The sequence below is a fragment of the Staurois parvus genome, unplaced genomic scaffold (genome assembly GCF_062004578.1).
Source record: "Staurois parvus isolate SC_StPar_1 unplaced genomic scaffold, SC_StPar_1.0 ptg000471l, whole genome shotgun sequence".
Lineage (NCBI taxonomy): Eukaryota > Metazoa > Chordata > Amphibia > Anura > Ranidae > Staurois > Staurois parvus.
In genome coordinates this window covers 118,172-134,734 of record NW_028318267.1, presented here as the reverse complement: position 1 = coordinate 134,734, position 16,563 = coordinate 118,172, and the positions used below count along the sequence as shown (strand labels likewise).

General features: G+C 41.7%; 1 protein-coding gene and 1 long non-coding RNA gene across 2 annotated transcripts in view; one reads left to right on the top strand and one right to left on the bottom strand.

Annotated features, from left to right (window-relative positions):
- The window catches only part of LOC149452454 (uncharacterized), a 99,810-nt gene that overhangs the window by 24,380 nt on the left and 58,867 nt on the right, over nt 1-16,563 (bottom strand). The window lies entirely within an intron of this gene.
- Nucleotides 8,069-16,563, top strand: part of TNFAIP6 (TNF alpha induced protein 6) — a 47,011-nt gene continuing 38,516 nt past the window's right edge. The window contains exon 1 of the mRNA XM_089689351.1: nt 8,069-8,270. Within this exon, the coding sequence (XP_089545477.1) occupies nt 8,171-8,270 (100 nt within the window). The 5' untranslated portion in view covers nt 8,069-8,170. The remainder of the gene's footprint in view (nt 8,271-16,563) is intronic.

Sequence of the window (16,563 nt, the reverse complement as noted above, 5' to 3'; positions counted from 1 at the left end):
AAATCACAGTGTAAATTGCAAAAAATCGTTGAAAATATTCACAAGTAGCAATAAAGTCTTCAGAAATAGCACCTGAAATTGCGCTGAAATTGCACACAAATCTCACAATTTTTAATCGCAGTGATGTGACCAGAGATTTAAAAGGTAGGCCTTAGCAGCCACCTCCTAGTTACGTAGGGCCTGGACTGTATTGAGTTGGATGTTGTCAGTAAAGCTTCTAAACTATTCTAAAGCCTGGTCTGAAGTTACTCCAAAGGGGTGCCTGATGGTGTCTGGCATATGAAAGAAGAACTCGGCAGAAGGTGTGGAGGAATATTATGGGACATCTGGCTGGAATCATCCTCTACTGTAAATAATAATGATACATGAAGGGGGGGGAGTGGGGCTTTTCAAATAGGAGGCTCAGCTCCTACCTAGTACATAGTGCTCTGTTCCAAGTTTATGCTTTACTGATCCCTGAAATGTTTTCCTAATACAGTGTGGAATTAAAGTGTCAACTAGTTTTGGTTCTATGACCCCTTCCAATGCATGATCCTTTTTAGATCTTATAACTGTTTCAGTTGTGGGCTATACTTTGGAATTGCCCAGTTAAGATTGTTTAGTGGGGGGGAGTTATTGAGCAGGTTATTGTTCTTTTGTCTGGATGTAATAAGTCGAGCCGTGGTATGCCCAAAGGCTCTGTTTTGTACTCTTTAACCTTTATAAAACTAATAAAACAAATTTCTAAAAAAAAAAGGTGTGGAGGATGTGAACAGTTGGGTGACCAAGGACTGGTGAAAAATTAATAGCAGCCTGCCATGAAGCGTGGTACCTGGCATGGCGGAAGGTCCTACAGTAGCAAGGGAGCCAGTGATCTGGCTTTCTCCCTAGTGGTTAGTTCCCCAAACGTATCTGGGACTAAACCCATGGTACGGAAAACCCACAGCCTAGCCGCATGGTACAGGAGAGCAGAAGGAGTTGATTCTGTGTACGCATGAGGTCCACGCTATGTGGGACCCCATTCTATCACTGGAAGTGAAGTGGTAGAGGTATACTCGACAGGTGGAGAGGGCAGAGGCTTTGCAGTTTCCCTCCTAAGTGCAACTACTCACAACACAGGATGGTATGCTTCACAGATGGACACGGTGTATGGCTCATCTCTAAGTCAGGGTACCGCCATAATGTTTGACTTCACATGAACATGGAGGGGATGCGGGGCAATAGGGACAATGGCTCATATATGGTGGGATTGTCCAAAAATACATGTATTCTGACAAGAAATAATTCAAAATATACAGGAGATATGGGGGACATCTATTCAGAAGGACCCGTGGGTGTGTCTTTTTTTTATAAAACAGAGATGTCAATAAAACAATATACAAATAGTATATTATACTTTTGTTTAGTGTGGGAAAAAGTTTAATCCCTAAATTTTGGCAGGCCCAGGACCCTCCAACAATCAGGGACTGGATAGATAGGACTGATTAAATTAATAGGATGGAGGAACTGTCATATGGAGGAAAACAAAATGGAAATTTTTTTTAAAAAGTGGAGCAGTTGGTACGATTTTAAAACATCTGAAAAATATTTAACAATGAGGGGTGCCCTGGTAGTAGAGTCAGAGAATCAAAATGGTTAAATAGATCTATAGATATGGGTTGTGTGACGGGAGTGACTTTGGGTGGGGGGCCCATGGAACACAGCCTCCTTTGGAGAGGTGGGGAGACCCCTATCTCAGCTCCCCATATCCCTCTTATGTGTAAGGCACCCTGTGCCTGTTAGGGGTACAGGGTGATCTGTCTTAATATTGTGTAGACATGTATAGGTGGGGTGTGGGGGTTGTTCATTGTTTACTGCCATGTGGTCCCATTGTTCTATTGTGTCTTGCTGGCCAGCAAACTATTATGGGATGTATGGGTTTGTGTATTGTCTACTGCCACCTGGTGTGTCCCATTGTTCTATTATGTGTTTGTATTGGCTTGGTGGGGGGTGTTTCCGGCAGCCCTTCCCCCTGATGGGACTGCCTGCTGATGTGTTTCCTGTTACTGGGTGTATTTCCCCACCCTGTGTATATATCTTATATCTATGTTAGAATAAAGCAGTCTATTTCCTGTTTTAATACAAGTCTGATGCTGGTCTTGTATGGTCAGCGGTGGTGTCAGTGGATCTGTGTTCGGACAGGGAAGCGGGAGCCTAATGGAAATACCCTAGTGCAGTTGGGGTCCGGTTCCGTTACAGGTTGGTTAACAGGAGGGGAAAGAGAAGGTAAGATTGACATGGACAGGTGTTTTGGTACTGGGCGGGGAGGGTTTTGGGCAGGGAGGGTTTTGGGGGGGGGGGGAATGGGGGTAAAGTGGATGTATTTGATGTGACAAAAGATATACTGTTATTTTTTTGTCTTTTTAAAAGAAGATTAAATAAAATATATAATTAAAAAAAAAAAGACTTTAGAACCACTTTAAGACAGTGGATTCATATTTACAAACTGTGCACCCAAATAGGGTTTTTAAAAATGAATATAGGTTGATCGACTTATTTGTATCCAGGTGTTTTTTTTGTACTTCTATCTAAAAAAATAACTGGAAACACTATCTATTCCCTTTTACGTCAGGCAAACAGTTGTAGGTAGATCTGCTGCCCTCTACTGTAAGCTGCTAATATCCCAATTTTATGTATAATCATGTACATGATTTCCTTCCCTTGTCGGCTGGACTGTGAGACCCTGAAGGAGGATGAAACCCCAAGCTAGAAGGGACAGCAAGTATTCCTATGATCTAATAGTTTAACTGTAGTTGCTGAGTGTATAGTATATTTAAATCCTTGTGACAGGCATAGTATTTCTGCCCTGTCTTTTTTATTATTTTATATGCACAGTTCCAGATACTGTAGCTAGGTCTATGCTACTGTATGTGCATAGTGGTCACCTTCCAGTATATTGGTAAGTGAAACTATTTATTGTAAAATAGTTTACATGCAGCTCCTGTTATTGTAGTTAATCATGACCCTTCTGGTCTGGGATTCTATAGCTAATTTTAGGTTAGGTCTTGATAATTAGCACAGGCCAGAGCCAGGTTAGTCATCCTGTGGCCACGTCACGGTCATAGGCTTAGAAGTCCGGTTGCATGTCAGATTAGAAACTATTAGGGAGGGACTAAAGCTCAAAGTAGATAGGTGGATTTTGAGTTCCAGTGCCATACCACAGTTCCTGCCTGAGAGAATTGCATTCCAGGCTAGTTAGGCAACAGTTGGAGGAATCCCCATCATGACTGCTGACCTTGTCTTCAGGTCTCTAACACAAAGACAGTCTCTATGTCATCCTCAGGGCACCTTATAATGGCCTTTGCTACAGCATTAATCTTGAGGTATCTCTGTAAATAGCTATATATACACCAGGGTATATGTGAAGAATTGCTGGTTGCAGTAGTTCTGCTCCCAATTACTTTCCTAAGATCACTGGTTAATTTGCCAGGAAGGGTACCCCTTCTGTTCACAGAAGCCCTGTCCTGGGTGGAGGCACTGCCAACTTCATTATCAAACCCACTCTTCCACTTAGCAAAGGCTCTGGTTATCTTATTTACCTATATGTTTAACCCACTATCCTGTTTTGGGAGGGCCATTTCTGATAACCCTCCCCCCAAAAAAGAGTGCTGCACAGCTAAACACACTTTTGAGATACATAAAGTATATGAGAGCAGTTTTACCTGTAGAATGATTTGTATTTTTGCCCATCCAGTCCGGTTTGCGATCTGACTTTTCTCAACTGTAGAAATACAACCTGGTCACTTATATGTGCTCAGTTTGTAATTGGACAGTGAAGGCACAGTAGCATAACAGTAGTATAACTGATTGGCTCTTAGTGTTGTCCTTCTCTCCTTTTGAAAAGCTTCTTTATATCTGTAGCACCCCTCAAGTTTAGCTAGGGGGAGCTAGTTAATTTTTTTAGGCAGAGGCTATGTAGCAGCCTGGGATGAGTCAACCTTGGATGAGTCAGTCAGGTTACTCTGGGTCAGGGCTGAGGACTCTGCAGGTCAGTTTTTTGATACATCCCCCTGCTCTAAAAGCTGAAGATGTTTTTAGAAGGCAGTGGGTGGGGGCGAGTAGGGGCTTATCTACATATTTAAGGGATCTTGGCCAATCCCCCAGCAGGAGGCTTGGCATGGGGCCAAGATAGCCCTTCAAATATGAAAAGCCTGATCAGCAAGGGGAGTAGTGTGTCAGGTGGAAGGAGTGAAGGCTGGAGTGAGGAGCCTGGGAGGGGGCCCAGGAATGGGGCCTACCTAAAGGCAGGAGCTGGAAAGGATGATCTCTCTATCTCAGCGTCCTCTGAGAGAGGACCACCTGTGGAGCAGGGAAGGAGCCAGGCCAGCATAAGGCCTAAAGGCAGCCACCAACCCACCAAGCTTGCAGGAGTGTGTAATCCTTTACCTCCTGGGCCAGATAAGGGGAGAGGGCAGTCAGGGGAAAAATCCAACTAGCTTCTCATCTGGGGCTGCTTTACTAAGTGGTATTCTGGGTTCCCTTGCCCAGGAATAACCTCAGGCAGCTGGGTGAAGAGGAGAATTCATCTGGGGTATGAGGTGGTACAGCAGAAGGGTTGGGGAGCTCTTCAAAGGAGAGACTTTTTGTCCACAGACTTGTACATGTTCACAGTTCCCTTGAGAATCCCATGCATCCCTAAATCCCGTCCAAGTTAACAACCAAAAAAACAACAAATCCAAACCAAGCTCAAGGACTGTATACTGACTACAGTGTGCAAGATGTGGAAAATGCATGTTGCCTGGCTATGGAGAGCTGTAGGGGGACCCAAACGCAGGGACTCCTAAGGGGGTAGTGCTACATAGGGAATTACAAGATGCTTATACAAGGTTGAAATTAGTTAAATTAAAAATTACTTGAAAGTTCTGTTCAATAAACACATAGTAGCATTAATTAGTGTTTTTTTCTATTCCTGGCTGAATTTCGGCTTTAAACTGCACCTATTTAGGAGAGAAGTCTTATTGAAACTGCCACTGCTGACTTATTTGAGCATGCAAGCTCTGAAGCTGTCAGCGATAATCTTTGCCATCTGTAAAAAGTGAATGCAAAGGCAAAATATTTTATTTTAGTTTTGGATAAATTGGGGAAAGTTTAGATGCTCTGCCACGTTTTCATTGCTGTTTGTCACCCCACTGAGGAGATCACTCTTCACTGTCACTTAAATAGAAAGCCAGAGGAGATATTAAATGCAAGAGTTGTCATGACAGCAAGTAAAGGAAATGGTCTGGTGACAGATGTCTGTTGCACCCTGTGACAATCGCGGCGTCAGACCCCCAGCCCTTCTCACCAACTCTTGACCGAAGGACTAGCCAATCTAAAACTGCGCTGTCACGTGCGTAACAATGCCACGCCCAGTTGTACCCTGCACAAAGATTTTCCAGCTAATGGACTACAATCTATGTACCTGCAGCCTGAGAGCGATTGTTACTGGGTCAGGTTAATTACGCAATTAACCCTTCACACTGCCACCACCGCCTTTTGTACAGAGAAGGAGGAAACTCGCCAATATTAGCAATAACACTATGATGTTGGAATAAGCGTCTGCATACACAATGTCACCGCAGACAGATGTATGCAGAAGTTTAAACACACAGTAGCGCTCTTCAGAGACAGGGATTCTTAGTTTGCATTAAAGAGCTTTAGAAACGGTTCAACGCTTTTCAGAAAACAAGATTTATTACTAAAAAAGTCAAAATGGTGCAATAACAGTATTTACAGAAAAAGATGTAGCCAATATACAGTATGTGTGTATGTATATATATATATATATATATATATATATATAAATACAGAGGGCAATAACACAGCAAAGAGATAACAGAAAGAAGTTTAGAGAGGTAAAGTACTTGCCGTCAGCCTTGGTTTAAGCAGCGTTCAAGTGTCAGAGCAAAAGGGTACCGTTCTCTCAAAGTTTGCTCCAATGTTAAAAGGGAGAATTCTTCAACTTCAACTTACTCAACTCTCTGCTCCAAGCATAACAGACTTTTTTCTAGGCACTCAGCAGGGTGTCTTCTTGAAGCAGAGAACCAATCGCCTCATTTGGGGAGGGTGTTGTAGGCGGGGGACTCAGACTAGAACCAGAATCCCTCCCAAGTTGATACCAGGGCAATAACCTTCCCTGGGTACATGTACCATTCAATCCACTAGCAGATTAATATGCAGAATCACCTGCTGAACGTCTAGATATGAAACATGGCATAGTTCATTATTTCAGCTAGAACTTTATGGCATTCTGCTCTCCTGTAGACTTCAACTAGGGTGTGTAAAATATCAGACGACTTGTATTAAACTGAGCCATCCGAATATACTGTATGCTTTATGTTTATGTAATTATTTCCTACTTTAAGATATAAAATTATATGGAAAAATGGGTTTTTAAATGTGAGTCTGTTTTACGGCTTATCTGGAATGCGTTTGAAGCCCAGTGAAGGACTGGTTTATGGCTTTACAATCCTTTCCAAGCAAGAGTCTCACAGACATACGGGGGCCAGGCTAATTGGGGTTTATAACCATGAAGCTCTCCCACTGTGCCTGATGCCTGTTATCTCTGGCATCATACAGACCACATGTCACTCAATAGAGAGGGAGGGGGGATTGGAGGGAAGCTGATTTGGGAGTAGAAATGATACAAGATGGAGGCCTTTGCCAAAATGGAGGTTCGCATCCATCGCTGTACGTACAGTTGCTACACACCCTCCTAGATAGGTTGCTAAAAAGGCTAGGTAAATGTAGTTTTCTTGGTTCCCCTGTAATCAATGGAGCAGAGTCTGATTGCTTTGGGCTGTTCTAGGCTTCACTGACTGCAGGTTTAACTGTACCCCCCCCCCCCCCCCACACACACACACACACCACCTTCTGGTGGATACTAGACTGTAGTGGGTTGAGCAAGGCAAAATAACAATCTGAATATTTATGTTGTCGCAGCCAATCCCTGGCGGAAGGATGCCCATTAGGTAGCTGAGGGGCCTGAAGGGCTTCTGTCCTTTTGAGCAGCCCAGCTGAAGTTCTAAGTGTGCTCATCAAGGTCCCACCTATGCTAAGAGCTTCTGCTAAGGGGCCTTTCTTGCTTTCTTGAATGAATGAAGGGATTTCACTAAGTATCTGGTCTGCAGAGTTCACAGGAGAAGTGTCTGGCTGATATTGGAAGGCACCATCCAAGTATCCAGGGTCATTGTGAGTACAGACCTGAGTGTACAGTCCTAGTGACTGTTGCTATTACTATCTCTGTATGCATCAGGGCTAGAACTTACTTAAGTTGGGTCAGTTCTTATGGTGTGTCAGAATTACTCATTCCCCTAGTTGCTACTAGAGAGACTAAACTAAGAAGCTGTGATAAAGTGAAGCGTGTCCTCCTATTGTTGGTCAGTGTTGCTGAAGTATCCCACAGCTACCTGCACCCTATTAAAGTTCAATTCGCAATAATGCATCAAAAAGATACCCCTAGACTATTCATTGAGCTAGAAAGAGTAACTCTTGCTGTGTGCCTGGCTGCCACTACACCCACTTGGGAGAAGAATCTGGGTCAGTACAGCAGGTCCTTTCAGGCGTAAGCACTACACGTCCAATATGGGATTTCCCCTCACATTAGGGAGATTTGTGTCTACAAACTGGAAGTGATGGGAAATCTCCCTAGCAGGACATGGGCAACAAAAAATAACCCGACAGAAGTATTAACACTTCTTTACTCTATCCAGATCCAAGAAAGAAAAGTTTTGGCTTTACATACCTTGTAACTGTATTTTTAGGGTGATCTATGCTTAGATAAATTTCTAACACCTCAGACTCTCCCAGGAAATCAGGGATGGCAGGAAATTGAAGTATATATTAATGTTATGCCAGAGAGGGCTGAAGGTTAATAGTGGTTAAACCATTAAATAACCTTTGAAGAAGCCCCCCTCAGACTGAGACCACTGCAAACCACACGGCAAGTCATACAGGTGGGGCGTATTATCATCATCCTGTCACTGCTAACAACGTCACTGTAATTGTGAAATACTACAGCTGCTTATTTAAATCGAGCAAGTTCCCTAAACTCACAGTAGGCAGAAAAAAAGGGATTGTGCTTTGAAAGATCTGGTGACCAGATGTTTCAGACAGGCTGAGTTAGATGAGAGAGTTGTTCTTTTGGAAGAAATCCCTCTTAAATTGCTGAAACATGAAAAAAATGATATTCTTCGTTTTGTTCACTCTTCACTTGGACGAAACCTTCGGATGGGGATTCAGGAATGGAATACTGCACAACTCCATCTGGTTAGGTAAGTCGTGTTCTGACATTTTAATGACATGAATGAAAATGTCTCCTCAAGGGTAAAGGGACCTGTGGACCCCCAGATGCTGTGGAACTACAAGTACCAGCAAAAGAAGTATTTCTAGAGCAAGATAAAGGCAGAATCTCATTCAACAAATGGCTATACAATGACAGATTGGAAAACTGCCCTACATGAAATTATATCTAAGCATCAATAGCGACAGCAAGTTCTGTTTTATTTTTAAATAATTCATCTGCCAAACAGAATTTCACTTTACATTGGAAGTCTCAAATTTTTCCAGCACTGCAATACAAATTTACAACTCTGCAATATTCTGATTTTACTTTTTTTTTTAACCTCTTCATTAATTCAAGAAAAAAAAAAAAAATTTACATTGTACACATTTTAGCGGTTTACATGATATTCATACTGGGATTTACTATAATGTTGGATATTTGTATACGATTTGTATCCTGTTTATCCCTTATTATTTATCTTATTAGGTACATCTTTTTCTATGAGCCTACTATATGCTATATATCTATTTAGTATATGTGGTTTATGAGTAGATGCTGGCTCCATTTAAGCTTGGATGTTTATTTATTATATCCTCCATTCTTTTTGGCTTTATATGTGCATTACTGTTGCATTTTTAGTGAGAGTTTTTTTATTTTTTTGTTGATATACAAGTTGTTACAGCCACCTAAAGGATACAGCCATCAATAAAGATTCTTTTTTACACCATTTATACAACTGTAATTCACAATAAAGGGCAGAACATGCTGGAACTTGTAGTATCACATCAGCTAGAGGTTAACATCTATAGAAATAAACTGATGTTTTAAATTCTTCTATCAGTTTATTTTTGCTGATTCTCTATTTCATACATTTCCATTCTTCGTAGCAGTCAGGATCTGATGCTTTGATCTGAATTACAGGTTAGGACACTTTTCTGGGAACTACAATTTTCTTTTTTGTGTTTTTGTTGTCTTCTCTTTCAGGAATTCAGATGACATAGGCAACACTACTGTATATTATTAGTCTTTTTAAGTTTTCTTTTTACCTAAGGAATGTTGTATCAAACTGTATGAGGGTCATTTAAAGTATAGATATAGGCAAAACTATATTTTTTTCAGTTTTTGCATAGAGTGGGGAAAGGTTAGACCCTTTGTCAAATTTTTATTGCTGATTGTGCCCCCATTGGGGAGATTCACCTCCAAATGTCCTAATGACTACTGTCACCACAACTCAAAACTTTACAGCTGTCAACAAAACAAGAGGTGAGTGTAAATCTTCCAATGGGGACACCTGTGACAACAGTCAAAGACAGCCTTTCTCAACTTTTTTCAACAAAGAGGAACCCTTGAAATAATTTTCTGGTCTCTGGGAAACCCTGCTAAAGATTACTATATCTATAATTCATGATACATGAGTCTGATGGTCACTGGGAAGAATGTTCCTTACACTTGTGGTCATTGGGAAGAGATACCCCCTGTACATATAGCTAAAAAGATCAATGGTGTCAGTGGGAACTTAGAGGCAGAAATTGCTCATTGCTCAAGGAAACATTAGCAACCTCTGGAGGATCCCTAGGGTTCCATAGGACCCTGATTCAGAAATCCTGGTCTAAGAGATAAATCTCCCTCACTCTCTGTAATGGCTAGTGGGATCAAACTGATGATCGACCGCTGCCACGCATGTGAGGATGGAACATTTTTTTCAAACGAAATTCCGTGAATGTGTTTTTCTTTCAGAAAAACAATCATACGTATTGTAATGAAATCTGCTTATTACATTTGGGATTTCTTTTAAATATTAGATGCTGATGAAATGAACAAAAATTAGATTACTCAATGGGGTTAATTTACTAGAGGCAAAGAGACTTTGCACTTTTTAAGTTCAGTTGTTACAGAGCTTAGTAAATGGGGGAAGCTCTGCTGGCTTCCATCATCCAATCATGTGCAAGCAAAAATGTTGTTTTTTTAATTTTCCTTGCATGTGATTGGGTATTCCTTTCAAAGTGAAGTTTTACCTGATTTACCAAGCTCTGGAGCAACTGTACTTGAAAATGAGCAGTCTATTTGCCTTTAGTAAATCAACCCAATGATGGCAAGAAAGAAGTCTAATGAACGATTTTTCTGAATTTTTATATAAATGTTTGAATGAAAATCTAACTATGTATGGCAAGCCTATTTATAGTATGCTCAGGCATATCAAGCTGACTGTTCTGCAAGAAATAGGATTGATAAAAAACTTGTTTGACCACTGTCATTCCTCATAGAGAAGTCAAAAGCAGAGATAACATACTGCAGTTTAATCCTTCTATTTATACCATAGGGTTAAGGTGGCCACAAACCATGGTCTACCAATCTGTTCTCAGCCATACAGGGGGACAATCTAATAGCAGCTACTGTCATTACTATCCACACTTGAGAGTTAAATTATCACCTGGCTGTTCCTTTGTTGTAGAGGTTGGCCAAATGGTATAATGAGATGGTTGAATTCCGCATTTATGTCTGACTATTCATTATTATCTGTGGCTAAATGAAGCTTGCATATTTGTGCCCCAGTCTGCATTTCCTTTGCATAAGAGGATGGAATGGGATTGATTTACAAAACTGGTGCACTCAAGGTCTGGTGCAGCTGTGAATGGTAACCAATCTAACTTCAGCTTGTTCAATTAAGCTTTGGCAATAAAACCTGGAAGCTGGAAGAACCCCCATTGTGTCTGCATATCAAATTACTCTCTTATGTCTAAGAATAAAGAGGATACTGCAACAGCAGTGCCACTGAATAGCTATGTGGCTGACGCATTAATCACAAGACTGGAGAAATAGAATGACAGAATCCTTCAATGAATTAAATTGCTCATACAAAGAAAAACATTCGGCCATTAAGTGATGAATCAGCCAAATGTCGATTGGTGGGTGGCCCTAGCAGCAGCATACAGATCTGAGGATCGAAAGTGCCAGACAGCCGCAGCCATTGTCAGACAGAATACAAAAGCAGGTAATAGAGATGCATCCATCCACTCTGTTTAGCATGGATGGAGGAATTTGCTAGATTTCTTTTGTTAGCCCACAGGCTGAAGGAAAGAAAGCTATGTGTGTTTGGCCAGCTGAAGGCAGTTGACATATGAGTTATTTCAACTGTGTAGTTAGCTATTTGCCAAGAGTTCTCAAAGACGACAGTTGTGCTACACTGCCAATTTACTACACCAATAGTAATCTGTCACTATGATAATATTTATGGTTCAGATAGAAGTGGCTGCCTTTTACATAACCCTTCATTTTTTGAGAAGATATTGTACGCTGTTTAAACACAAGCATGTGCTCATTTGTTGACTTTTCATTTTATGCCCTACTTATAGAAGTGCACAAATAGGGGTATGATCCATAGAATTATGCTGAGTACGCATTGGTAGGTTTAGAATACCGAGAAACAGTGGCCACTGAGGATACCCTGTTCACCAACATGCACTCCACTATATTTTTCTCGGCAGCCAACCTCACCATTACAGCCTATGGAACATTACCATACTGTACTGGCTTATCTATATTCTGTGTAAACCGACTAACGCTGGCCATAGATTAATTGAAATTCAGTTGCTCCAGCAGGGACCGTCTGAATTTCGATCCATCTACGGCCAATCGGCTGCAGCACTGATCAGTGTCCTCCATGCACCTCACTTGTGTGGATGGGGGAATCAGTTAATTTTTCTTTTCAATCAGCCTGCTGGCTGATCAAAGAAAAAAAAAGCATCTATGATCAGCCTGAGATAATATCGATGATACAGTATAGTCAAACACTAGGACACTGGTCTACTGATTAACTTATTCATACTCAACACCAATGTTGCATACAACATGAAACAATTTATTAATAATGCTAATAGTGCTACAATGCTTATTTTCATAATTAAAGTGATTGTAAAGTATGAAACTTTTTCTTTTTTAAAATAAAAACATGTCATACTTACCTGCTCTGTGCAGAGGTTTTTGCACAGAACAGTCCCGATCCTGCTCTTCTTGGTTTACCTACCAGCGCTTCTGGCCTCTGCTCCCTGCTGAGTGCTCCCATTGCAAGCCATATGCTATGGGGGCACTCGTACAGGCTTACACCTGAGCCCCGCTCTGTGTGTCCATTGACATATAGAGCATGGCTTGGCCCCACCCCTTGCTCCCCCCTCACTGGCTGTGCTTGACAGCAGCGGGAGCCAATGCAGAATGGTTTTTTTACCTTAATACATAGAATGCATTAAGGTAAAAAAAAAAAAATGTCAGCCTTTATAACCACTTTAAAGTAAATTTGTCACAATCCCAAACAATTCAATCAGAGCATACAATAATATTGTGCATAATACACAAGCAAAAGGCTACCTTTAGTAAAAACTGCAAAATGGTCAGTATATTTAAATGACAACACTTTGACATTTCTTGCAGAAGCTGGAAGCAGTAATATGCCAAAAAACAAAAATGTAATATATTGCAGCTTCCAATAATTAGATGTGGTGGCTGCATTAGTTTTTTTTTTAGGCTTTTTACTTTCTGTTTTCACCTGGTGATCTGGCCAGTAACACACCTCTTGTATTATTGGATGAAGGTGCAACAGGGACACCTTTGGACAGCAACATTGTCAGTCTGGGGAAAGGGGAGTGTTAAATCGACTTGCAGATTTAGAGCTGCATGCTCCCGGGTGTCACAATAGATATGTTTTACACTGTACGCTCCCATACATCTGTACGTTCCCATACAGTCATGTGCAAGAGGGCTAAAGAACCAAGTAAGGCTCCAGAAGCAGGAGCGGACAGGACCTGGCTCGACAAGATGTTTTCAGTGAAGGAAACCCCCAATTTTGTATTTTTTAATCTCACGCTTAGTTGACCCAGGTTTGTAGCAGGTTCATGCATGCAGTTTGAATGTTTTCTGCACTGAGGAAAATGAGAGGGGTAATCATATTTGCCATAGTGTGGGCATTTTTCAAGAAGCAGGTTTGGAGCTACAAATAAAAATAATTGTGGGCTTAGAAAATATAGTATTACATGGATAAACTTCTATTGTATGAAGGCCAATAATAGAACCAAGATCTCTCAGAAATGAAAAATGAAAGTTCTCACAAGTGGGAAATGACTATCGTAATAGTTTGAAAATATGTTTCTCTTTGGGCTAGAAAGAAAATCCATTGAAAAAGCTTTAGCCTGAGCACAGTGCCAGGAAATCACTTACTTCACTTAAATTGCATCAATTACACAGTGGTCAGGTCTACACCCATCTCCCCAGCTTGTTAGAATTAGACACCTTCAGAAATAGAAGATGCTGATATAAATGGACATTTACGTGGAAAATATACTCAAGAAAAGTGCTTCAAGAAAATCTCTGTATGGCTTCACAATAATTGATCCAATTTATTCATAAGAAAACACATCACTTTAATGAAAACAGAATTATGACTGACAGCAGGCTGCTTCCAAGTAATTATAAGACCTCAGAAAACCTCTGTGTCTTGCAAGCCAAGAGATATCACATTTTGTATAGTGATCTAGAGTAAACGAAGCAAATTGTGGCAGGCGAGCATTGTGAGGCCACATAGCAGCATGTGCTGGTGGAGTATGCCAAAGCTTAGAGCGCTACAAATCTGAGCCAGGGGCGCACTGACCATTTGGAAACTTGGGCACTGCCTGAGGGCCCGGGGTCAGTAGGGGGCCCCATGAGATGCCCCTGGTACCTTTTTCATAGGCTTTTTTGAGTTTGGGCAAGGACACAGGGGCCCCATGATCCACTATTGCCCGGGGGCCCCATGGGTTGTCAGTCCGCCCCTGATCTGAGCTGTCATTTTCCGCTAAGCCAAAAAAAAAATAGTATGAGTTTATTCAATAGTGTATATTAAATACTATATCTTTGAAAGCAGACCCATAATATTGCTATCAGGTCTATTTTTAGTGGATATGAACTCGAAAAGGGAAGATTTGTTATTTTACAGGGAACGGCTAGAAACATTAATTGTGCCTAAGCAGTGCCCCGAAAAATAGTTTTTTTTAATTAATTCTGAAAAAAAGCAGTGCATTTCCTTCTTTGTTAGTGTGCCTAGGCACTCCTGTGCCTACAGCCTTTTATCTGTATATCTGCAGTGTGAGATCTAAAGTATTGCTGCCTCTGACTGCTATTCTCAGGAGAGTTAGAGTGAGGATATTATTCTTTTTCTCATTATTCAGGATTTATATAGTGTCAACAGCTTGCACAGCACTTCACAACATAAAGGGAGACAGGTCAGTTACAATACAGTTCAATACAGAAGGATTAGGAGGGCTCTGCTTGTGGCATTTACACTCTAAAGGGGGGAGTACATAAAAGGTAAGAGCTGCTGGGTGATGATCTGATGGAAGCGGGTAAGATACAGTTTTTAGGCAGAGGTGAGGTAGACTTGTGGGCAGGGTCTACCGCAGCCGTAAGTAACTTTCTAGGATCTGTGCACTCAGTAATGCCCGAGATCATACGAGGCCACATTCATGTGGAAGGCACATTATGGCAGTACCTCAACTCAGAGATGAGTCATACAACGTGTGTAGTAGTCGCACATACACAGTCTCTGTACAACATACTGTTCCGTGTTACTACACACCCTGCTTGTTACATGCTGAATTTAGAAGAGACACCGCTGAGTCTATGCCCTCTCCACCTATCCAGTATACCTCTGCCACCTCCCAGTCATAGAATGGAGTCCCGCCATGCACATAGCACGGACCCCATGCGTGCACTTAGTTAATTACTTCTGCTTTCCCGTACAGGCGGCCAGGCTGTGGGGTCTCAATACCAGGGGTTCAGTTCGAGACTTTGGGGAACCAACCACTAAGGAAGTATCCAGAGTACTGACCCCTTTACTACCGGAGGACCCATTGCTGGGCAAGGTACCACGCTTCATGACAGGCTGCTATTTATTTACCACTAGTCCATGGCAACTGTTGGCTTCCTCCACACCTTCTGCCAAGCTAACCCCTTGTACTGGCCTTGCTTCTGTACCCCATGTGTGCTTTACGGGTCCTGTTCTTTCATATGCTGCAAACCACCATGCACCCCTTTTGAATGACATCAAACTAGGCTTGGTACAGTTTAGGGACTTTACTGAAAACCTTTGTTGCAAAGTAAGTACAAATATAATGCAATTCCAACCCTAACTGGCTAAGCTGCGGCTACCCAGGCATACCTGAAAAAGATGTAAGTCCATAACCGGTGTCCTTCAAAAGCTGGCAGATTCTTCCGACACCCTGGTTTCTGCTTGGACTACATGGTGCAGCAGCCTCTCCTCAGCATCCCATGTGAACGCTTCCCCCCTTAGGCTCAACCTTCCCCCTATGTACAGGTGAAACTCAAAAAATTAGAATATCGTGCAAAAGTTCATTTATTTCAGTAATGCAACTTAAAAGGTGAAACTAATATATAGGATAGACTCATTACATGCAAAGCAAGATAGTTCAAGCCGTGATTTGTCAAAATTGTGATGATTATGGCTTACAGCTCATGAAAACCCCAAATCCACAATCTCAGAAAATTAGAATATTACATGCAATCAATAAAACAAGGATTGTACATAGAACAATATCGGACCTCTGAAAAGTATAAGCATGCATATGTACTCAGTACTTGGTTTGGGCCCCTTTTGCAGCAATTACTGCCTCAATGTGGCATGGCATGGAAGCAATCAGCCTGTGGCACTACTGAGGTGTTATGGAAGACCAGGATGCTTCAATAGTGGCCTTCAGCTCTTCTGCATTGTTCGGTCTCAAGTATCTCATCTTTCTCTTGGCAATGCCCCATAGATTCTCTATGGGGTTCAGGTCAGGCGAGTTTGCTGGCCAATCAAGCACAGTAATCCCATGGTCATTGAACTAGGTTTTGGTGCTTTTGGCAGTGTGGGCAGGTGCCAAGTCCTGCTGGAAAATAAAGTCAGCATCCCCATAAAGCTCGTCTGTGGAAGGAAGCATGAAATGCTCCAAAATCTCCTGGTAGACGGCTGCGTTGACCCTGGACTTAATGAAGCACAGTGGAACAACACCAGCAGATGACATGGCTCCCCAAATCAACACAGACTGTGGAAGCTTCATACTGGACTTCAAGCATCTTGCAGTGTGTGCCTCTCCACTCTTCCTCCATACTCTGGGTCCTTGGTTTCCAAATGAGAATCAAAAGTTTCTCTCATCAGAAAAGAGGACTTTGGACCACTGAGCAACAGACCAGGTCTGTTTTTCTTTAGCCCAGGTAAGACGCTTCAGATGTTGTTTGTTGTTCAGGAGCGGCTTGACAAG